Source organism: Chrysemys picta, chromosome 24, assembly GCF_011386835.1.
Source record: "Chrysemys picta bellii isolate R12L10 chromosome 24, ASM1138683v2, whole genome shotgun sequence".
NCBI lineage: Eukaryota > Metazoa > Chordata > Testudines > Emydidae > Chrysemys > Chrysemys picta.
Genome location: NC_088814.1, coordinates 1751431 through 1768147, shown reverse-complemented (window position 1 = coordinate 1768147; position 16717 = coordinate 1751431). Strand labels below are relative to the sequence as shown.

At 51.3% G+C, this 16717-nt stretch overlaps 1 protein-coding gene across 5 annotated transcripts in view; it reads right to left on the bottom strand.

Moving 5' to 3' along the window:
• ZNF385C (zinc finger protein 385C) overlaps positions 1-14931 on the bottom strand; it is a 185585-nt gene extending 170654 nt beyond the window's left edge. For 4 of the 5 annotated variants that reach the window (XM_065577944.1, XM_065577945.1, XM_065577949.1 and 1 more), the window contains exon 1: positions 14804-14931. In XM_065577944.1, the coding sequence (XP_065434016.1) occupies positions 14804-14849 (46 nt within the window). In that variant the 5' untranslated portion in view covers positions 14850-14931. Of the gene's footprint in view, positions 1-14789 lie in introns of all 5 variants that reach the window. The other variant, XM_065577947.1, reaches the window with a different exon arrangement.
• Positions 14932-16717: the final 1786 nt, after the last annotated feature.

Below are 16717 nucleotides of genomic sequence, written 5' to 3'. Positions count from 1 at the left end.
TCAGGATGGCTTGTTTGGACGGCTCTGGGGGAAGTGCTGCTGTATTTTCTACAGCTTAGTTCTCTTGTGGCTGGATGAAGTGTGCTATTCCAGCCCACACCTCTGCTTTATCAGCGTCAGCCAGAGATGGACAGCTAGCAGAAAAACCCTGCTGGCCAGGGAGACGGAGGGAGTGTGAACTACCCTAAAGCTTTCAGGATGCAAATTGGCCAGTTAGCTGAGCTGCCTGGAGGTATGAACCGCGCAGCAAACAGATGTAACCTAGAAAGGCATTCTGCTGAAAACGCCCCTGTTCTCTTTCCCAGGAACACGGGAGATTCTGCTCTCCTGAGTACCCCGATTCTCTCAGTATTGCAGCTATTCAGAGAGAAACTCTAGCTCCCCCGGTTCCCCGTGGCTCCTGACGCTCCACTGCAGTACAGCTGTTCTGTCTAGGCACGCCAACGGCCCTTTGCACTCCACGCGTCAAAGAACATTCATGTTTAAAGAGTCTTTTCGCTGGACTGGGATGTCAGACCTCCTGGGTCCTATTCCTGGCTCTGCCACTTGTCTCAGTGTGTCACCATGGGCAAGTCACTTCTCACTGGTGCTCCCAACCCACAGCCCCCCTGTAACATTCTTACTGACCTCCGCTGGGATTTTCAAAGGAGCCTGAAAGTGTTAGGTGCTTAAATCCCACTGAAAGACAATGGGAATTGAGAGCCTAACTCCTCCAAGCTCCGACCCCCGTGGGCGTAATGCACGTTCATCGGGGTTTGTCTGACGGAAATGGCTTTGCAAAGCGTAAAGCAGCGGTTCTCAAGCTGTGGGTCAGGACCCCAAAGTGGGTCGCGATCCCGTTTTAATGGGGTCGCCAGAATGGGCTTAGACTGGCTGAGGCCCAGGGCCAAAGTCTGAGCGCTTCAGCCCTGAGCGGCAGGCCCCAGGTTACAGGCCCCCTGCCTCAGGCTAATGCCCTCGGGCTTTGACCCCCACATCCATGACGGTGGGGCTTGGGCTTTGGCCCCTCCACCCGGGGCAGCAGGGCTAGGGCGGGCTGAGACTACCGGCGTCGTGTAGTAATTTTTGTTTTCAGAAGGGGGTCAGAGTGCAATGACGTTTGAGAACCCCTGATGTAAAGTATCGTTAGGAGCCAAGCAAAACCTTGTTCTGGGTGAGCTAAAGCCCCACTGGGATTGGGAGGTTTGACCTCACCCCACAATAAATATAAGCCCCCGCTGCAGACAGAAGGGGGCGTGAACGCACTGGCTGACTGTTGTTTGGGCCGGGCCGGGTGCACATGTGTGCCCGGAAAGAGAAACCTCGCAGCGCGTGCGATCAGACAAGAACAGACTGAGTGAGAGACCCTGTCTGACGGAGCAGCTAACAGCATGCGGCTGACCCTGGAAGAAAGCTGGGGAGAGGTTTTTGGGACAGGAGCCAGCTGAAAAGCTGTGAGCAAAAGAAGCCATCTCCTGCTGTTTGATTCCCTCTGAGTGCGGGGACTTCGGACATTCTTTGTACATACACAAAACCACATCAAAGAAAGACAATCACCAACTTGTACTCTCACTGGGGACATCCACAGGCCCAAACTCCAGCTAGCCTCTCGGGCTGAAAGGGGGCAACGGTCTTGTCATGGCGGGAGTTGTTACACAGTCGTACATATTGTTTTCTTAGTGCGGGAGCCGTGGGCAGTCTTTGAAGAAATGCAGCATCATTCTCAGTTCTGTGATGATGACCTTGTTGGGAGGAGCTGTTGAAAACTAAGGGGGAGAGTCAACTCTCCTACAATCTCTCTAATCAGAGTCAATTCTTGCTCCCTGGAAACTGGGTGTTAGTGTTTTGGACTGAGGATCCTGAAAGAAGGTATTGCTTGCATGCTGTTTGTGACCATCTCTGTTCCAGGACTAGCGTAGCGAGTTACACTAAAGCACACCCACACTCTGCCTCACTAATTTCTCCTCTAATGGGAAGTCGACCAGCAAGGACCTGAAATTTGCTACCACTCCACAAAGGGACAACAGTATTTATTAATATGGGAAATTACGAATAAGTCTTGGAAGCCAATTCCAGAGCATGAATTCCTGAACCCACGCTAAACAGGACAACATATTCAAAAGGACCCAAGAGGTCATGACTGGGCTGGCATTTTCACTCATTCCTGGCATGTGCTATGTAAGCAACACGCTGAGGAAGGAGGGTTTTGCTGGGGTTTTATTTATTTATTTTTAAGCATTTCAGAGCCCATCAAAAGAAACTTCAACCATGTAACAAACAGTAAATCTTCTGTGCTGCAAATGCTTCCAGCAGTTCAAACCAATGCAAAGTAGCTGCTCTCCTGCCCAAAACAAACAGCATGTGTGTGTCGCTCTCTCTGGGAGTGCTGTGTTTCTTGGAGAGATGAGACGTGGGCGCGAGCAGCCTGGGGAACAGATGACAAACGTTAATGGGAAGAAGTGTTACTACTTCAAAAGGAGGATTTGAGTCAGACAGCCCGAGCAAATCCAGCACCACACCAATGCAGTTGTTCCCGTTCCAAATTAACAAATAACCTGTTAAAAGGCACTTGGCTCCTGTGGGCGAGGGAGCAGAGAACCGGAGTACGCAGCTACACGCCTGGTTCCCAACTCACGGCTGCTTGGTGGCTATGTGAATAATGAGGTGCTGGGTCTTTGCTCTATTTCCAAGCACACACAAGACAAGATCCCATCATGAGAACCATCAGCCTCTTTCCCGGCAGGCTCAGCAGAGGGAACAAGAACTAAACAGGCCCTGGGGAATAAATCCCCCTCCATTGGTAATTGCTATTTGGGGGGTTGATGAGATCACAGGGTCGGTTGATGATGGTCACTGTGTCGACACAGGGTACTTCGACTCCTGGAAGGCATTTGAGTTAGTCCTGCATGATACCAGCCATGCAGAACCCTGTGTAACATCAACGCTGGCAGTGCGGGCTAGTGGGTAGCACACTGGAGCTGGGACTCAGGAGAGCGGAGTTCTACTCCCAGCTCTGCCTGCTGGGTAATGGGGCCACCTCACTATTCTGTACCTCAGTTCCCCCCCACCTCCCGCTATAAAATGAAGATAACACTGATCTACCGATGAAATGCACTATATAAAAGATGCTCTAATAAATTTGTTAGTCTCTAAGGTGCCACAAGTACTCCTGTTCTTTATATAAAAGAGGAAGGGATTATAATAAATGGATTTAAAATGGTTAACTGGTAGATCTCAGAGCCATTGTAAATGGGAAATCATCTTCCCTCCAGGATCTGATCTTGGCCTGAAGTTATTCAATATCTTGGAAGCAAACAGAAAATCACAGCTGGCAAAATGTGCAGAGGACGTAAAGATCAGCAGAGTGGTGAACAGCACAGGGGCCAGGTCACATATACAGAACGACCTGCATTGCTTCAGAAGGCGGCTCGTTGGAAGAACGTGGTTTATACAGCCAATGCAAGGTCATCCACCTAGGAACAAAGACTGAGACCACACTTACAAAACGGGACTGCGCTGGGATGCAGGGACGCTGCAGAGGAATCAGGGTCACAGTAGATAACCCAACTGAACATGCACTCCCACCGCGATGCTGCAGCTAAGAGGGCAAACGCAGTTGGCGGATGTTGAGGCAAGTGAATGTCAGAGAGGAGCAGGGAAGTGGTGTCACCCCTGGGCACAGCACTAGCCAGACCGTTACTGGATACGGCATCCAGGTCTGTGCGTAATTCACAAAGGATGTTGGCGAACTGGAAAGGGTTCCGAAAAGAGCTACAAGAACAAGTCCAGGTCTGGGAAACCTGCTTCAGAACTAGAGGCTTAAGTAACTCAGTCTATTAGTTTAACCTTCTCTTGGACAGGAGGAGATTTGATTGTGGCCCGTACGTACCTACCCAGGGAAGAGATTTCTGGTGGCAGTGGGCTCTTTGCTCTAGCAGAAAAGGGCACAACGAGATCCAGTGGCTTGAAGCTGAAGCCAGACACACTGAGACTAGAAAGAAGGAATTTGTTGTTACCACTGGGCTAGCTGCCCTAGGGCCACGGCGGAGTCTCCATCACGGGAAGGCTTTAAATCACACCTGGATGCTGTAAATCTCCATCACGCCCATAACTGGGGTTTGAAATCACCGGCCAAGAGTCTCTGCTCCTGCGAGACCGGAGGTCAGACAAGATCATGGAGTGGCCCCTTCTGGCCGTCACAGCTGTGAACAATGTATATCACGGTAGCGCCTAGACGCCCCCACTGAGCGCAGAGCCCCATTGGCTGGACATTGCCCAGTTAGTGTGAGAGCATCTCGGCCCCACAGAGCTCAGTCAAGACAGGCAAAAGCGCAGGGGGGGACTGAGGCACGTGCATTAGATGATTCGGCGGTCAGCACTCTTGCGTTGGAGTCGACGGCCCTGGGGGTTGCTCTGGGGCCCGGGACGAACGCTAATGTCTAAATCCCACCTGAGCCAAAGCCCCGCAGCGAAGGAAGGGCTAACTGCAGGTGCTGGCGTTCAGAGGTGATGGAAAGACCAGATCCTGAGTGTTCATGGTTATTGACTGACCTGGTCACGATGGCGTTTTTCATACAAGCCAAGGAACTAACCCTGGGGAAAAGGCTTCGGAGCGCAGCACCGCCAAGCCCGCCCATTCCGAATGCAATGGTGAGCAGGGCCCCTCCTGCACAAGGCCCAGAAAACAAGCCGTGGTGCCCCACCAAGGACGGCCGTAGATTACCCCCGAGGCCGCCATTCCGTGACCTCCGCACCCACCTCTTCATGCAGCTCTGTCCCGTTGGGTCACCCTTGTAGCAGTCATGCTGATTTCCCCACAGGACAGGAACCAAGGAGAACGAAGCAGCGACGTCCTCTAAAACGTGGTTGAGTCCGAGAGACGATAAGCTGCAACTCGAGGGCTTGAGCCCCTTAGAACAGGGAAGACGCCGACCCCAAGGCGAACGATGAAGCTCTTAGCAGGGCCACGCTCCCCCTCCCCGATGCCTCTAACAAGGCTAAGCGGCCCAGGGTTGGCGATGCAGACACACCCTTCGTGGCAGCACTCTGTGACCAGCACTAGTGACCTCTTAGTCCTTGGACTGAATTTGAGGCGCTGGTTCGCTCTATAAAGCCCTAAGGGAGACTTTGCTCCTGAAGAGACCACATCTCCCCTGGCGCCAGCCTCCTCCCTATTTATTTTATTTATAAATGCTGTGCGTTCTGATCCACAGTCATTCCCATCTGAAAATCAACTCTCTGAAAGTTCCCAGGTTTTAGTGATCACCTGACATGCTAATTAGCAGAGCAACTGTGACTAGCAGAGCCCCAAACCCTGCAGCGCTTTTCAACCTAAAACTCATGTTTACCCTTCACAGAAAGGCCTGTGGGATAACGAAGTGTTTGCTGCGCCTGCCTCTAGTGCTAGGTGATGGGTTACTGTCCCACGACAAGCCTGCTAGCGCTCTGCAGGGTTGATTTTTCTCACCCTCGTTAAATGCTCAGAGTCCCCTCGACATCTAGCCTGTGAACTGACCTCTTCACCCTACACTCATTCCAGGGAGCGTCTCTCCTTCCAAGCGGGGAGCGAGGAGGGACACTCACGTGGGAAGCGCCACCCAGAGGGGTTGCTGATGCCGGGACAGACCCCGCTGTCTGCAGGAATTCTGTTAAACGATGATTGACAGAGAGAGAGACACACGAAGACACAAGGGATGAGGGGGGCAGGCAGGGGAGAAGAAAGGAAGAGGGGCAGGCGTGGACTGAAGATGGGGTGATGGTCAGAGCAAGCAGCCAATTAGCACAGTCCGGACAAAGCCCCGCCAGGTCTCTGAATGTCCAAAGCTCCCTGCTAGTGTGGTGGGAGGGGGGTGCACTCAGAGTTAACACGCTGCTCTTAGGAAAAGCACACAGGGAACCTGTGTTCCCAGGTGTCAGACAGCAAGAGAGCATCCCCTAAAACTGGCCTGAAATTTTCCATTCAGCACCGACGCAGCGGGAAAGACGTCCCCTATTCAAACCCCAACATCTCTCCCTGCAGTAACAAGAGATTTTCCTTATAGATCTCCCATCACAACACCGGCCAGCTTCACCCCTGCTCCGCTCGTAAGAGCTGACACCGCAGCAGCTGTCTGGGGAGCAGAATTCAGCCAGAGACACTGACCTGCCGCCTCAGGGGGCTCCACCACTATCGGAAAGAGAGGTGGGCGCTCACGAGCGGCACCGTACGCTGCGCCCTGCCAGGGAGCTCCCGTTCTCCGCCCCCAACCTCCGATAAAGGAGGAACCGAGGTCGAGGGTTCCAAAAGGGAGTTGCGATTTTGGGGGTCACGTGGCTTTTCCAGTAGATGCTGAGCACCCACCCCTTGAAATCCAGGCCCCTTGAAGACATGCCAAGTTGGGGACCTAAAAAATGAAGTGCCCCAAATTGTTGGGAACAGCGTGGCCAGACTGTCCTTTGTAAATTGCCAGCCAGGGCAGGAAAACGCAGCAGGCAGCTTGCTCAGCAAATTAAGACTTGCAAAACAAAAAAGGACCCATATCTTTTCGCCCTCCCTAACTGGCTTTCCCTCCTCTCTGCCCTCCACCGCTCCTTGTGAATAAAACAAGCATCGTTTCAGATCCAAATTCCATACCCTGGGAAGTACAAAATTAAAGACTGACCGTGGAGCCAAACTGAGCAAAAACTAGTTTGGTTTAATTCCTCCAAGATCCGTTGGTAAAAGGAACCCAGCTGTTTTTCTACAGGAAATAGCATATACACTTTGCTTTCACATACCACCGCTGCATCAACAGGATTACATTAGCCTTTTTATACATTCATACCGAAGCAGCAGCAGCTCTCAGCACTGAGATAGACTGGGAGGGGCGGGGGGACTAGATTAACATGAAAACTTAACCTAGAAAAAATTCCCTTGCAATTTCCCATTATCAAGTCATTTTAAGAGCGTTCCCATAATTAGGGCAGGGAAATCGAGACTTGGGAACATTCCCCTTTTCAAACAAGAGCAAATTTGTTCCAGTGCAGTTGAAAGTTGCAGGCTGATCTCCAGTTTAGCAAACTGCCCCTTCCTTTCTGCCTTTCCCAGAGATGCCCTGCCTCCGCTTGGGCTTCGCAGCTGCCCCAGAGTTTGAACTTTGTTTTTAGAAGAGGTTTTGTGTTGTGCAAAGAGCTGGGGGGCTTTCCAGGAAGTTAACAGCAGCAACCTACCCTACAGGATCTAAGTGACGATTATTGCTACAGTTTCCACTCCTTCCTCCTCCTTACCCACCTTCCAGCCTTTTGCCTTGACGGGACTTGCCGACGAAGCGAGGAGAGTGGAGGATGCTCGCAGAGATGTATGCGGGAGTGGGACTTCACCTTCAATCATTTCTCTATTATGTGCCGTTTGTATTGTGGTAGCACCAGGCAACCCCCAGCCCCACTGTGCTACACAACATCTGCCCCCGGTACTGTAGCTCCTCCGTCAGGCAGGGCAGGGTCATTACGCAGATGGGAAACCGAGGCACAGAGAGACTGGCCCAAGGTCACCGGGAGTCTGAAGGAGCAGGGAACTGAACTCAAGCCCCCTAAACCCCAGGACAGGGCTCTAATGACCACGCCTTCCTTCCTCTCTTTTAGCGTGAGAGGCCTCATAGAGCAAGTACAGACCCTTCCTCCCACACACTGAGCCTGTGAGGCCCGTGGGATTCTGGAAAATTAATTCCTCCTTAATTGCTTAATTGCACACGGAGGAGCGTTGAAAGAGTTTGGGTCTCTTCTGCGTCATGCAGCACAAGCATCGTGTCTGGCAGCGACTACTGGCCTGTGCTGATGTGCCAGAAAGCAGAATACCAGCCTGGAAGCACCACTTGTCTGTCCTCGTGTGGCATGAAGTGGGATATTGGACCATCTGGACAGTGCCATTACACCAGGGCCTGCTAAGGTCAGAAAGTTCAGGTCTGGACGCTAAAGGTACGAGGGACAAACACAAGGAGATCATTGGGATTTAGAAAAAATTGCAACACCTGAATATGGACCAAGCAAATTCAGAGAGGGAAGTACTGCCTCTGAGGCATCCGGCCGCGAGAACTCAAGGCAAGCTTTCCTCGCAGGTACACAGGAAGGAGGAATTTCCCAGTGCACGACAATGATTTCGGCCTGTCTCTACGGCTGGCCTTTGCAGCCTCCCAAGACTCCAGGAGGCTCCTTCAAGATACAGATGTTTTTTAACGACTCACAAGTGAATTGTTGTGGTGCCTGTAAAAAAATGAGCACTTGTTACCATGCAGCCGTGGACCAAATTTCCTTGAGAGCAGGGATGTAATTCTTGAGAGGGGCTACTTGACATATAAATTATAACCCGATTTTGGACGCAATCTAAGAACATCCGACAAAGAAACAGCCGTTGTATATCCCAGTGTTATTTCTAAACTGACAAAGAACCTCCTGGGCTTTGTTCCTCCGCTCCAGGCAGCACGTTTTGCATTTTTTACTTTGCCACGGAATGATTAAGAGCCTGTGGAACAGTGGGCTCAAGGTACGCAAACGCCAAAGGGCGGCAGAGCCGGAAAACCAGCTCTCTGGGATTCTTCGTTAGCTACAAAAAAATAACAAATCCTATGTTGAGACACCGGGGAATTTTCAGAACTAAAGGCACATCAAAGCAAACGGCAATGCAAAGCAACACCGTCGAGGTTTTCAGTCCAGTGTAGAAAAGGGTTGAACATATGCCTTTGTTTACTGAGGCAGGCTTACAGCACATTGGACGCTTTTAAAAATATAGATATAGATATCTCCCCAGGGCTGCAAGAATAAATTAAAAGCAAAAGAAGGACAGAATCCAAGAAATTAGGATCTTTCTCATGGGGTAGCTATATTTCAAATTATAGCCACAGCATCTAGTGTCCCTTTGCAGGCAATAAATTAGCAGCAAGCGTGTTCATTTTGTGTGGTTGCTACTTGCTGTCTTTCATTAGTGCCTTTACGAGAGCCCCTTAGCAAAACATTAATGTAACCCTTTAGGGAGCAATGCAGGCCCTACTGAAGTCAATGGGAGTTTTGCCGCTGACTTCAAGGGCGCCAAGGTTTCGCCCTTAAGCCTCACGACACCTGAGTTGTCAGTTCAAATCCAATCTCAGGTGTGTGGGAATAAACAGGGAGAAGGAAACTACCACCTTCAGTGCGGTTACTCCAGAATGACATCTACATGCTGGAGATCAGAATCTGGCTGCCCGTCAGTGCGGATCTACGCACAAAGACACACCAGGGTCACAAAATCAAAGCTACCATTTCGGTAGAGCGCATTCACACTGCGCCACCTGGATCAGCTCCAGTTACATCGCCTGTGTCCACACAGCAGCAGCTGTACCCCAAAAAGCACGGTGCACTGCGGCTTGGTATCCCAGGGGCCTCTGCACCACCGTAGGCTCATCGTTGGGTGGGAAACATTTGCAGTGTATTGTGGGAGAGCCGCTGGCATCGCAGGGAACTGCAGGAGTTGTGGGTCACACACCCAGAATTCTAGCCGATCGATCCCATAATGCACCATTTCTGTACTACCCGCTGCACACATGGATGAGGGACACTGCATGCTAAGTGGCGACCTTGATGGAGGCCTCAGCAGACAGGCCAAGGCCGGATTGGACAACAGAGACAGAACTGCGCGTCAGCCCAGAGGCGCTCATGCTGGGGAAGGAGAAGTCCGCTCTGCATCTGCCCGTGCTGTAGCTACACAGAGGCCTTCAGTCTCCAAGGATTGCCAAGCCAGCCCCCTTCACCGTCAGGAAACCAACCTGCCGTGATAACACGCTCCTTGCACGTGGCAACAGAAACACCTTTTGCCCGGAGGTCACGTCTGAAAAATTCCTAGAGGAGATTTTTATGGGCTGCTGCAGGACTGGAAGGCAGCAAGAGAACACCGCAAACCACGACCAACTACAGGGATCAAAGGGCAGGGGAGAAAAGCCCAGCAGAGATTTAAATGGGACGTGGCTATTCAAGCGGTTTATTATTGTTCAATTAAACTGCAGTATTTACACGACTTCCTGCCAGCACAAATACACTCAGTGTCTGAATCTGGTGTCGCGTATCTTCCCTCTACAAAAATAAAGGAGAGGGGCTCTCCAAGAGGGGGCGTTGGGGGCAGAGGGGGGGCAGGGAAGGGATTAGTAACGGAGGCTCCGATTGAGCAAAGCACTTAAGCCCATGCTTAACTTTAGGCACATGCTTAAACGCTCTGGCCTGAGTGGGACTTTCAGCCCATTCTGAGGTGCTCTGATGAATACAGATGGGAATTACTGACATGCAGCACATGCCGACGGAGGGCCCGATCCTAACCCCACAGAAATACACGGCAAACGTTTCTATGGGAGCAGAATTGGGCCTGGTGGGTAGAGCTTTGCTGGCGAAGGTTATAGAAAGATCTCCCAGGAAGGAAGGAGGTCAGGAAAGAAGACAAAGACATCCCAAGCTTACAGGGGGCAGAAAGAATCCCAGCAGGACCCCCACACCTTGGCCCATTATCGCCATCTGAACTGGGCAGCCTCAGGAGAGCACCGCAGAGCAATAGAAATAAATCCGGCCTCCCAGCCGCAGCTCTCCCGCCGTTTAACCAATGTTTTATCACCGTCTTTTGGTGAAAAGGTTCCCTTTTGGTTCACCCAGATTCAACCGCAGGACACGATACTCGAGTCTGCAAATCCTAACCCAGGTCCCCAGCGATCCGTGCGAGGACAGCACGCACCAGGGAATGTCCGGTTAAAGAGCCCTGTGCCCTGCCCCTTTAAGCACTGACGGTCTGTTGAGGGGGTCAGTGGGGCTAGCTCTGGTTGTAGCAGCAGACTTGCGTGTGCCCCCAAAGGACGGGGCAGCCATAGGCCTTGTGCCAGCGTATTAGTCTGTCTGTTTGATCCTAAGCTTAATAAATCTCCCGATTTGAAACGCTCCTTGGCCTGGGAGCGCAACACGAGCACATTCCCGGCCCCGATCGCCACGGCCTCCTTTCCAACGTCTGTCTTCTGAACCAGCCTCCTCGGACCGTACTCGGCCATCTTTGTCCTCCTTTGCTGCTGGCTAGTATTTAGCTCTGCACAAGAGCCTTGAGAGTCAGTTTACAGGGCGGAAGCCATCCAAAAACAAGGGGGGCAGGGAAATTCCCCTGTTGTTCTGTTCCCAACAGACTGAACTGGGCCATTTGGATGCAGAGGGAAAAGCAGGACCAGCCCTCCAAGTTTAATTGCATTGTGCGCTGATCGCATATGTTCAAAACAAAACAACCCTAAAATGCTCGTGTGTTGTGTGATGACTTAAACAAAGGAACGTAAACAAGACAGGCTGGACATGGCATAAACCAGCTGCTTCCCAAGACACGCTGCTTCGAAACGAAAGGGCCAAATGCAAGGGGGGAGGGAGGTATGCCAAGCAAAGAATTTGCCCCTAAAGGCAATAAATATAGGACCTCACCGCCAATGTGTTTAACCTTTAAAGCACAATGCTGCTCCCACCAATATGAATGGGAATTTTGCTCACAAGTTCATAAGAAGCAGAAGCGGTCATGATTTTATTGGGTCTCAAACTATTTGGTGTCAAGGCCCCAGCTCCAGGAATCATGTGGTAGGGAGAATCTCAGTTTTCATTGTAAAAGAACCTTTCTGGCCCTTGTGGTCACAGAGAAAAGTGCGACCTGCTAAAGGCTCAGAAATTAGAAGGAAATAAGAACCCGGCCACCCAACATTTTTTGATCTCACGATTTCTAAGCCAATCCCATGATTTCTGAACATCTGGAGTTAAGAACCTTGCCAATGCAAAACCATCACTTGAGCTAGTGAAGGAGCTGAGCAGTGCTCAGGCCAATGTGTCAGGATGCAATTAGAACAGCTACGTCATTTTTTGCTAGTGCATCCTCACTTACTAATTATAGCCCAGTGTAATTTAACTATCCTATAAAATTTCACCCTGAAGACCTCTATTTTTTCTCCTATTTGAAAGCATAAGAGTATTGATTTTAAATATATGTACAGAAAACAAAATTCCCTGAGCCCATTGCTAAATTCAATGGCATTCCAGGCAGGACCTTAGAATTTTATCATCCAGAGAGTTACATTTCACGGTAAACGTAATGTTCTGGTCTCGGTATCCCGTAGAACTGTGCTAGATTGCTCCAAGAGCCACCACTTGGCTGGACGGCTCCATCTGAAAGCACCTGCAGCCACTCATCAAAAAATGAATGATTGTGCAATTGACTGATGTTGTTTGGTGAAGAAACACACGATCAAGCTGGAAACGGAGGACACAGACTCGTCTGTTTCATGCCTCTTCCATCTAGCACCACCTTCCAGCGTCACCCGGCTATTTTAAGAGACCGCGCCCCATCTGCAAGCATGGAAGCTTATACAGACTATCCAAACCACACACTTAGATGCTCAGATCAGTACCTAGGGTGAAATTAACCCTGTGCAGACACCAAGCACCAGGCCGATACATTCCGTAAGTCGCCAGTGCTCCAGTCCTGCAAAGACTTACTCACATGCCTAACTTTGCACAATGCAACCAGCCCCATCAGCTTCCCAGGGGTGACACGAGGTGCGTTAGGTTAAGCACAGGCTCAGGAGTTGAGTGGGGCACAGGCATTTTGCTAACCCTCTGCCTGCTGTAAATGTCTCCCCATAAGCCCCCTAACACAGCCCTATAGACCTCACTTTAACCCAGAGCCAGAGACTTCATCCCATTTTGCTGGTTAAAAGCTGATGTATTTAAGATAAAGGTTGAATTTCTGTCTTTGAAAAAAAAAAGAGAAAACTCAGCTGCACGACCCCAGCAAGCTCTGTGTTCAGATTCGGTGAAAGGAGTCGTTTTTCCCCGCGTGACTCTAATACGTTTGGCATTAAGTGCTGACAGTTCTGCCCGGGTGTTCTGCCAAAGATAAATCATAGACATGGAGCTTCTTTTTAAGATACTTAGGATTTACTATTCAGGAAAAGGAAAAGATTTCCAGCCCTACCGCTCGCACAACCCCCAGGAAAATTCACAGCAGTAACTACACAGCTATCGAGTGAGTAATAAAATGAACTGAACAACATATTGGAGGACAGGAGGGTCAGAAATCTTCTGGACAGGAGTGACGCTCTGGGGACTAAGTAATTGCTGATCACTGAAGTTAACATGCTAGAATCACATTTGGTTCACAATGGGAAATCCACTCACACGCAGGCTGGAGCAATGCCCCACTCGTTACCCAAATCACTCACAGGAAACGCTTTCATGAGAAGAACAGGAGTACTTGTGGCACCTTAGAGACTAACAAATTTATTAGAGCATAAGCTTTCGTGGACTACAGCCCACTTATGTTCCATTCTATATGCTGTAGTCCACGAAAGCTTATGCTCTAATAAATTTGTTAGTCTCTAAGGTGCCACAAGTACTCCTGTTCTTCTTTTTGCAGATACAGACTAACACGGCTGTTACTCTGAAAGCTTTCATGAGGACTCAGCAAAAGGCTTTTTCTTTAAAAGCTGAGTACCCCTTGTGGAGAGAGCCAGAAAACCCAGGCTTGATTTTCTACATAAACCATTCCATTACTCAATGAAATCTACCGATGGGAGCACCCTCACAGCCAGCCACCAAACTGCAGGGTATGTAGATTACATGACTTTGCGTACTTACTGCAGCAGGCCGACAACTTTGCTAATATAACCCAGGACATGGGAGTTATTATCACAGCAATCAAATCCAGACTGCACAGACGTCACCAACTAACCGCCCTTTTTTGAAGATCAATGGTTCTTGAAATGAATTACTCATCCAGTGCAACAAGAAAGGGAGTTTAAAGACCCCAATATGTTTTATTTTAAGTTCTTCAAAGCAGGTTTCTTTGCAAAATTCACTCTTTTTAAAAGAAAAAATAATAGGAATAAAGTTTGATCTCCCCTCATGGGCATCACACACACCTATAAATAAAAGACCAAGCCACCCAGCAGTGATCTTTAAGGAGACTGGATTCAATCAAATATGCTGAGATTGCAAAAGTTTGTGTTTCCTTAGAAGAGTGAAAGTTTGCAGGGTTAGGAGTGGAAGGAGCTGGGGAGGGTGAAGGTGTCTCCATGTAGCGAGACACCTACAAACTCCTGTTTCCTGGGAACCTTGGGTATTTCCAGCTGCAAGATGCAAACAAAACAGGAAGCAATAATAAAGCAGGAAAACAACCCGGTGCATCCAAAGGGCTGCCTTGCGGACAGCCACTTACAAACAACGGACCCGATTCTGGTCTCCCGTCCTCACTCCCTCACTCCGACACCTTTGACTCCAGATCGAGCAGCTCCAACCCCTGGTTTACGCCAGCGTAGGAGGAAGCAGAATCCCGCCTGTTTCTCCAGCTCCAGCCCCTTATTGTCTGAGATCATGGCAGAGCAAATGGTTGGGAAGCACAGAATCCGACCCACCCCTGTCCCGGCCGCCTGGGCCCTGCGGGTGGAAGTGTTTAGGGGGCACTCAGGATGTACCCCCCCCCCGGCTCTCCAAGTGCACGTCACGGGAACCCCCCGGATGCTGGAAGCTCGGACAGGAGCAGGTACCGCTTGGATCAGGCTCTTCTAGTTCACTTCTCTCCTGTCCTGCCGAAATCTGGACTCGCGCTGCATGTGTACAGAGCCTCCCCCCGCAACTTTCGCTGCTGCAACAACTATTCTGCCCCCCCCAGTCCCGTCCATGCACGCACCTGCCCTCCCGGAGAACTCTCCCTAATGCTCATTAGTTTAATGAATGAATCAATGCTGCCCTTTCCAGTGCATCGCCCTCTGCACAGCTGCAGCGCCTGTCGGGAGGGGGGATGCACCCCATGCCCGGCCCCCGCTCACCTGCCCCCGCTCACCTGGCCAGCCGCTCAGCTGTACAACCTGCACCGCTCTGGGCAACATTCTCCCCGCGCGCGCCCGCCGCCGCCGCTCGCTCTGGACAGAGCCGGGGGAGCGCGTGCGCGCGCGCCCGGGGGAAGGAGGCGGGGAGTGGCGGGGGGGGGGAGCAGCTGGTTCTCCAGGGCTGCGCCGGCCGCCTAAGACCCCCCCCCACCCCCCCGCTGCACGTGGCTCGCTCCGCTGGTTGCACATCAGCGCCCCCGGCCTGCACCCTGGGGTGCTCCCCACCCGCTGGGTCCAGAGCCGGGGAGCTGCCTGGAGGGGGCTGATCCTGGGCTCACAAGGGGGGTTCCCAGGCCCCAGTCTGGCTTGCTGCACCCGCCCCCAGCAGCAGGCACCTCTGCCCTGCCGGTGGGGGTGTCTCCTGGGGAAAGTGGGGGCCACAGGAAACCAACACACACACACCAGGTCCCGGTGAGCAACACGCCAGCAAGGGGCCATCCTGCCCTCCTCCGTTCAGACCAGTGCGGAGAACTGCGGGCACCTGCCCCACGGGGGATGTGCCCTTCTGAATTAAACACGAAAGTGGCCAAGGGCCGCATGGCGGAACTACATGGCCGGGGACGGCCTACAGGCCTCCATGCGGCCACCCCTGCTTCATGCCAGGCAGCTCGAGGTCCCTCCTGAACAGGGAGTTATCGGGGGGCGGGAGGGGAACGCATCAGAATCTGTGACCTTCAGGATGCTGCCATATTCCGTGTTTTATTAGAGTTACACAACTCCTGATTAGCCTTTGGAACTCACCGCCACAAGATATCACGGAGACCAAGAACTTAGCAGGAGTCCAGAAAGAACTGGAGATTTATATGGATAATGAGAACATCCAGAGCTTTAATTTATAAGGATTTAAAAACACACACACACACATACACACACACACGTTTTGAGTTGATATAAACGCTCCTATTTCAGGTCCACCCCTGATTGATGGAGGTTAGGAAGAACTTTCCCCAGGGGGGCAGGTTATTCCATCACTGCAGGTTTCTTTCACTTTCTCTGAAGCCACTGGGAATGGCCCCTCTTGGCGAGAGGAGACAGGCCTACATGGGCCCTGGTCTGTTCCTCAGTTCCCCAAAGGACGTCGCAATTTCCTCTAATTTCTACCAAAACTGGAAGTGAAGCAGGTGTTTCTCCCGTGAAGCAGAGATGGCTGGGAACGCAGCGGGGTCCGACTGAGCCCAGAGGGGAGGAGGGAGACTGGGATGGTATATTTGGAGGGGGAGGAAGGCTTGCATTACATACAGTGCGTTGCATCCGTGCCACTGTCACTGCTTGGGTCCCTTTTAAGTCCCACCCTCAGCGTTTTTCTCTTCCCCTCAGGGCACAGGGACAATGCTCTCAAGTACCCTAGCTCGGGGCAGCAGCAGAAAAACCAAAACCCACAACCAGAAACTTTAGCCACTGTGACAGGCCTAAGTGGCACAATTGGCAAGACCTGCAAGCCATGCTGGGCTCTAAAAAGCCTCATTGGCTGGTGGAGCTGTGATCTGACTGCAGATTGTGTTTATTATTAGCCTTGTGTAAATGGTGGCATTGGGAGCATGGGCTGGGGGGCAGAATTCACCAGACAGGCACTGGCTGGTGGGGGAGGGGGCACAAGCAATTGTGTTGTGTTGTTTTGTTACATGTTTTTAAAAAACACCACCACCAGAAGGTGCTAGCATTTAAGCAACAGCTTGGCTGCTGGGAACGGCGTTGGCAGCAAAGGGACTGCAGGGCACCCTCGAGGCAGAGATTTTGCTAAGCTCAACATCTTTTTAAAGTGGAAAAGCCTGTGTTTGATAGTGCAGAAGCAGCTCCTCCCCCTTAAGCAGGGCCGGGTTGTGCTGGACGCGGTATAAATGCACCGGAGACATGGTTCCTGCCCCAAA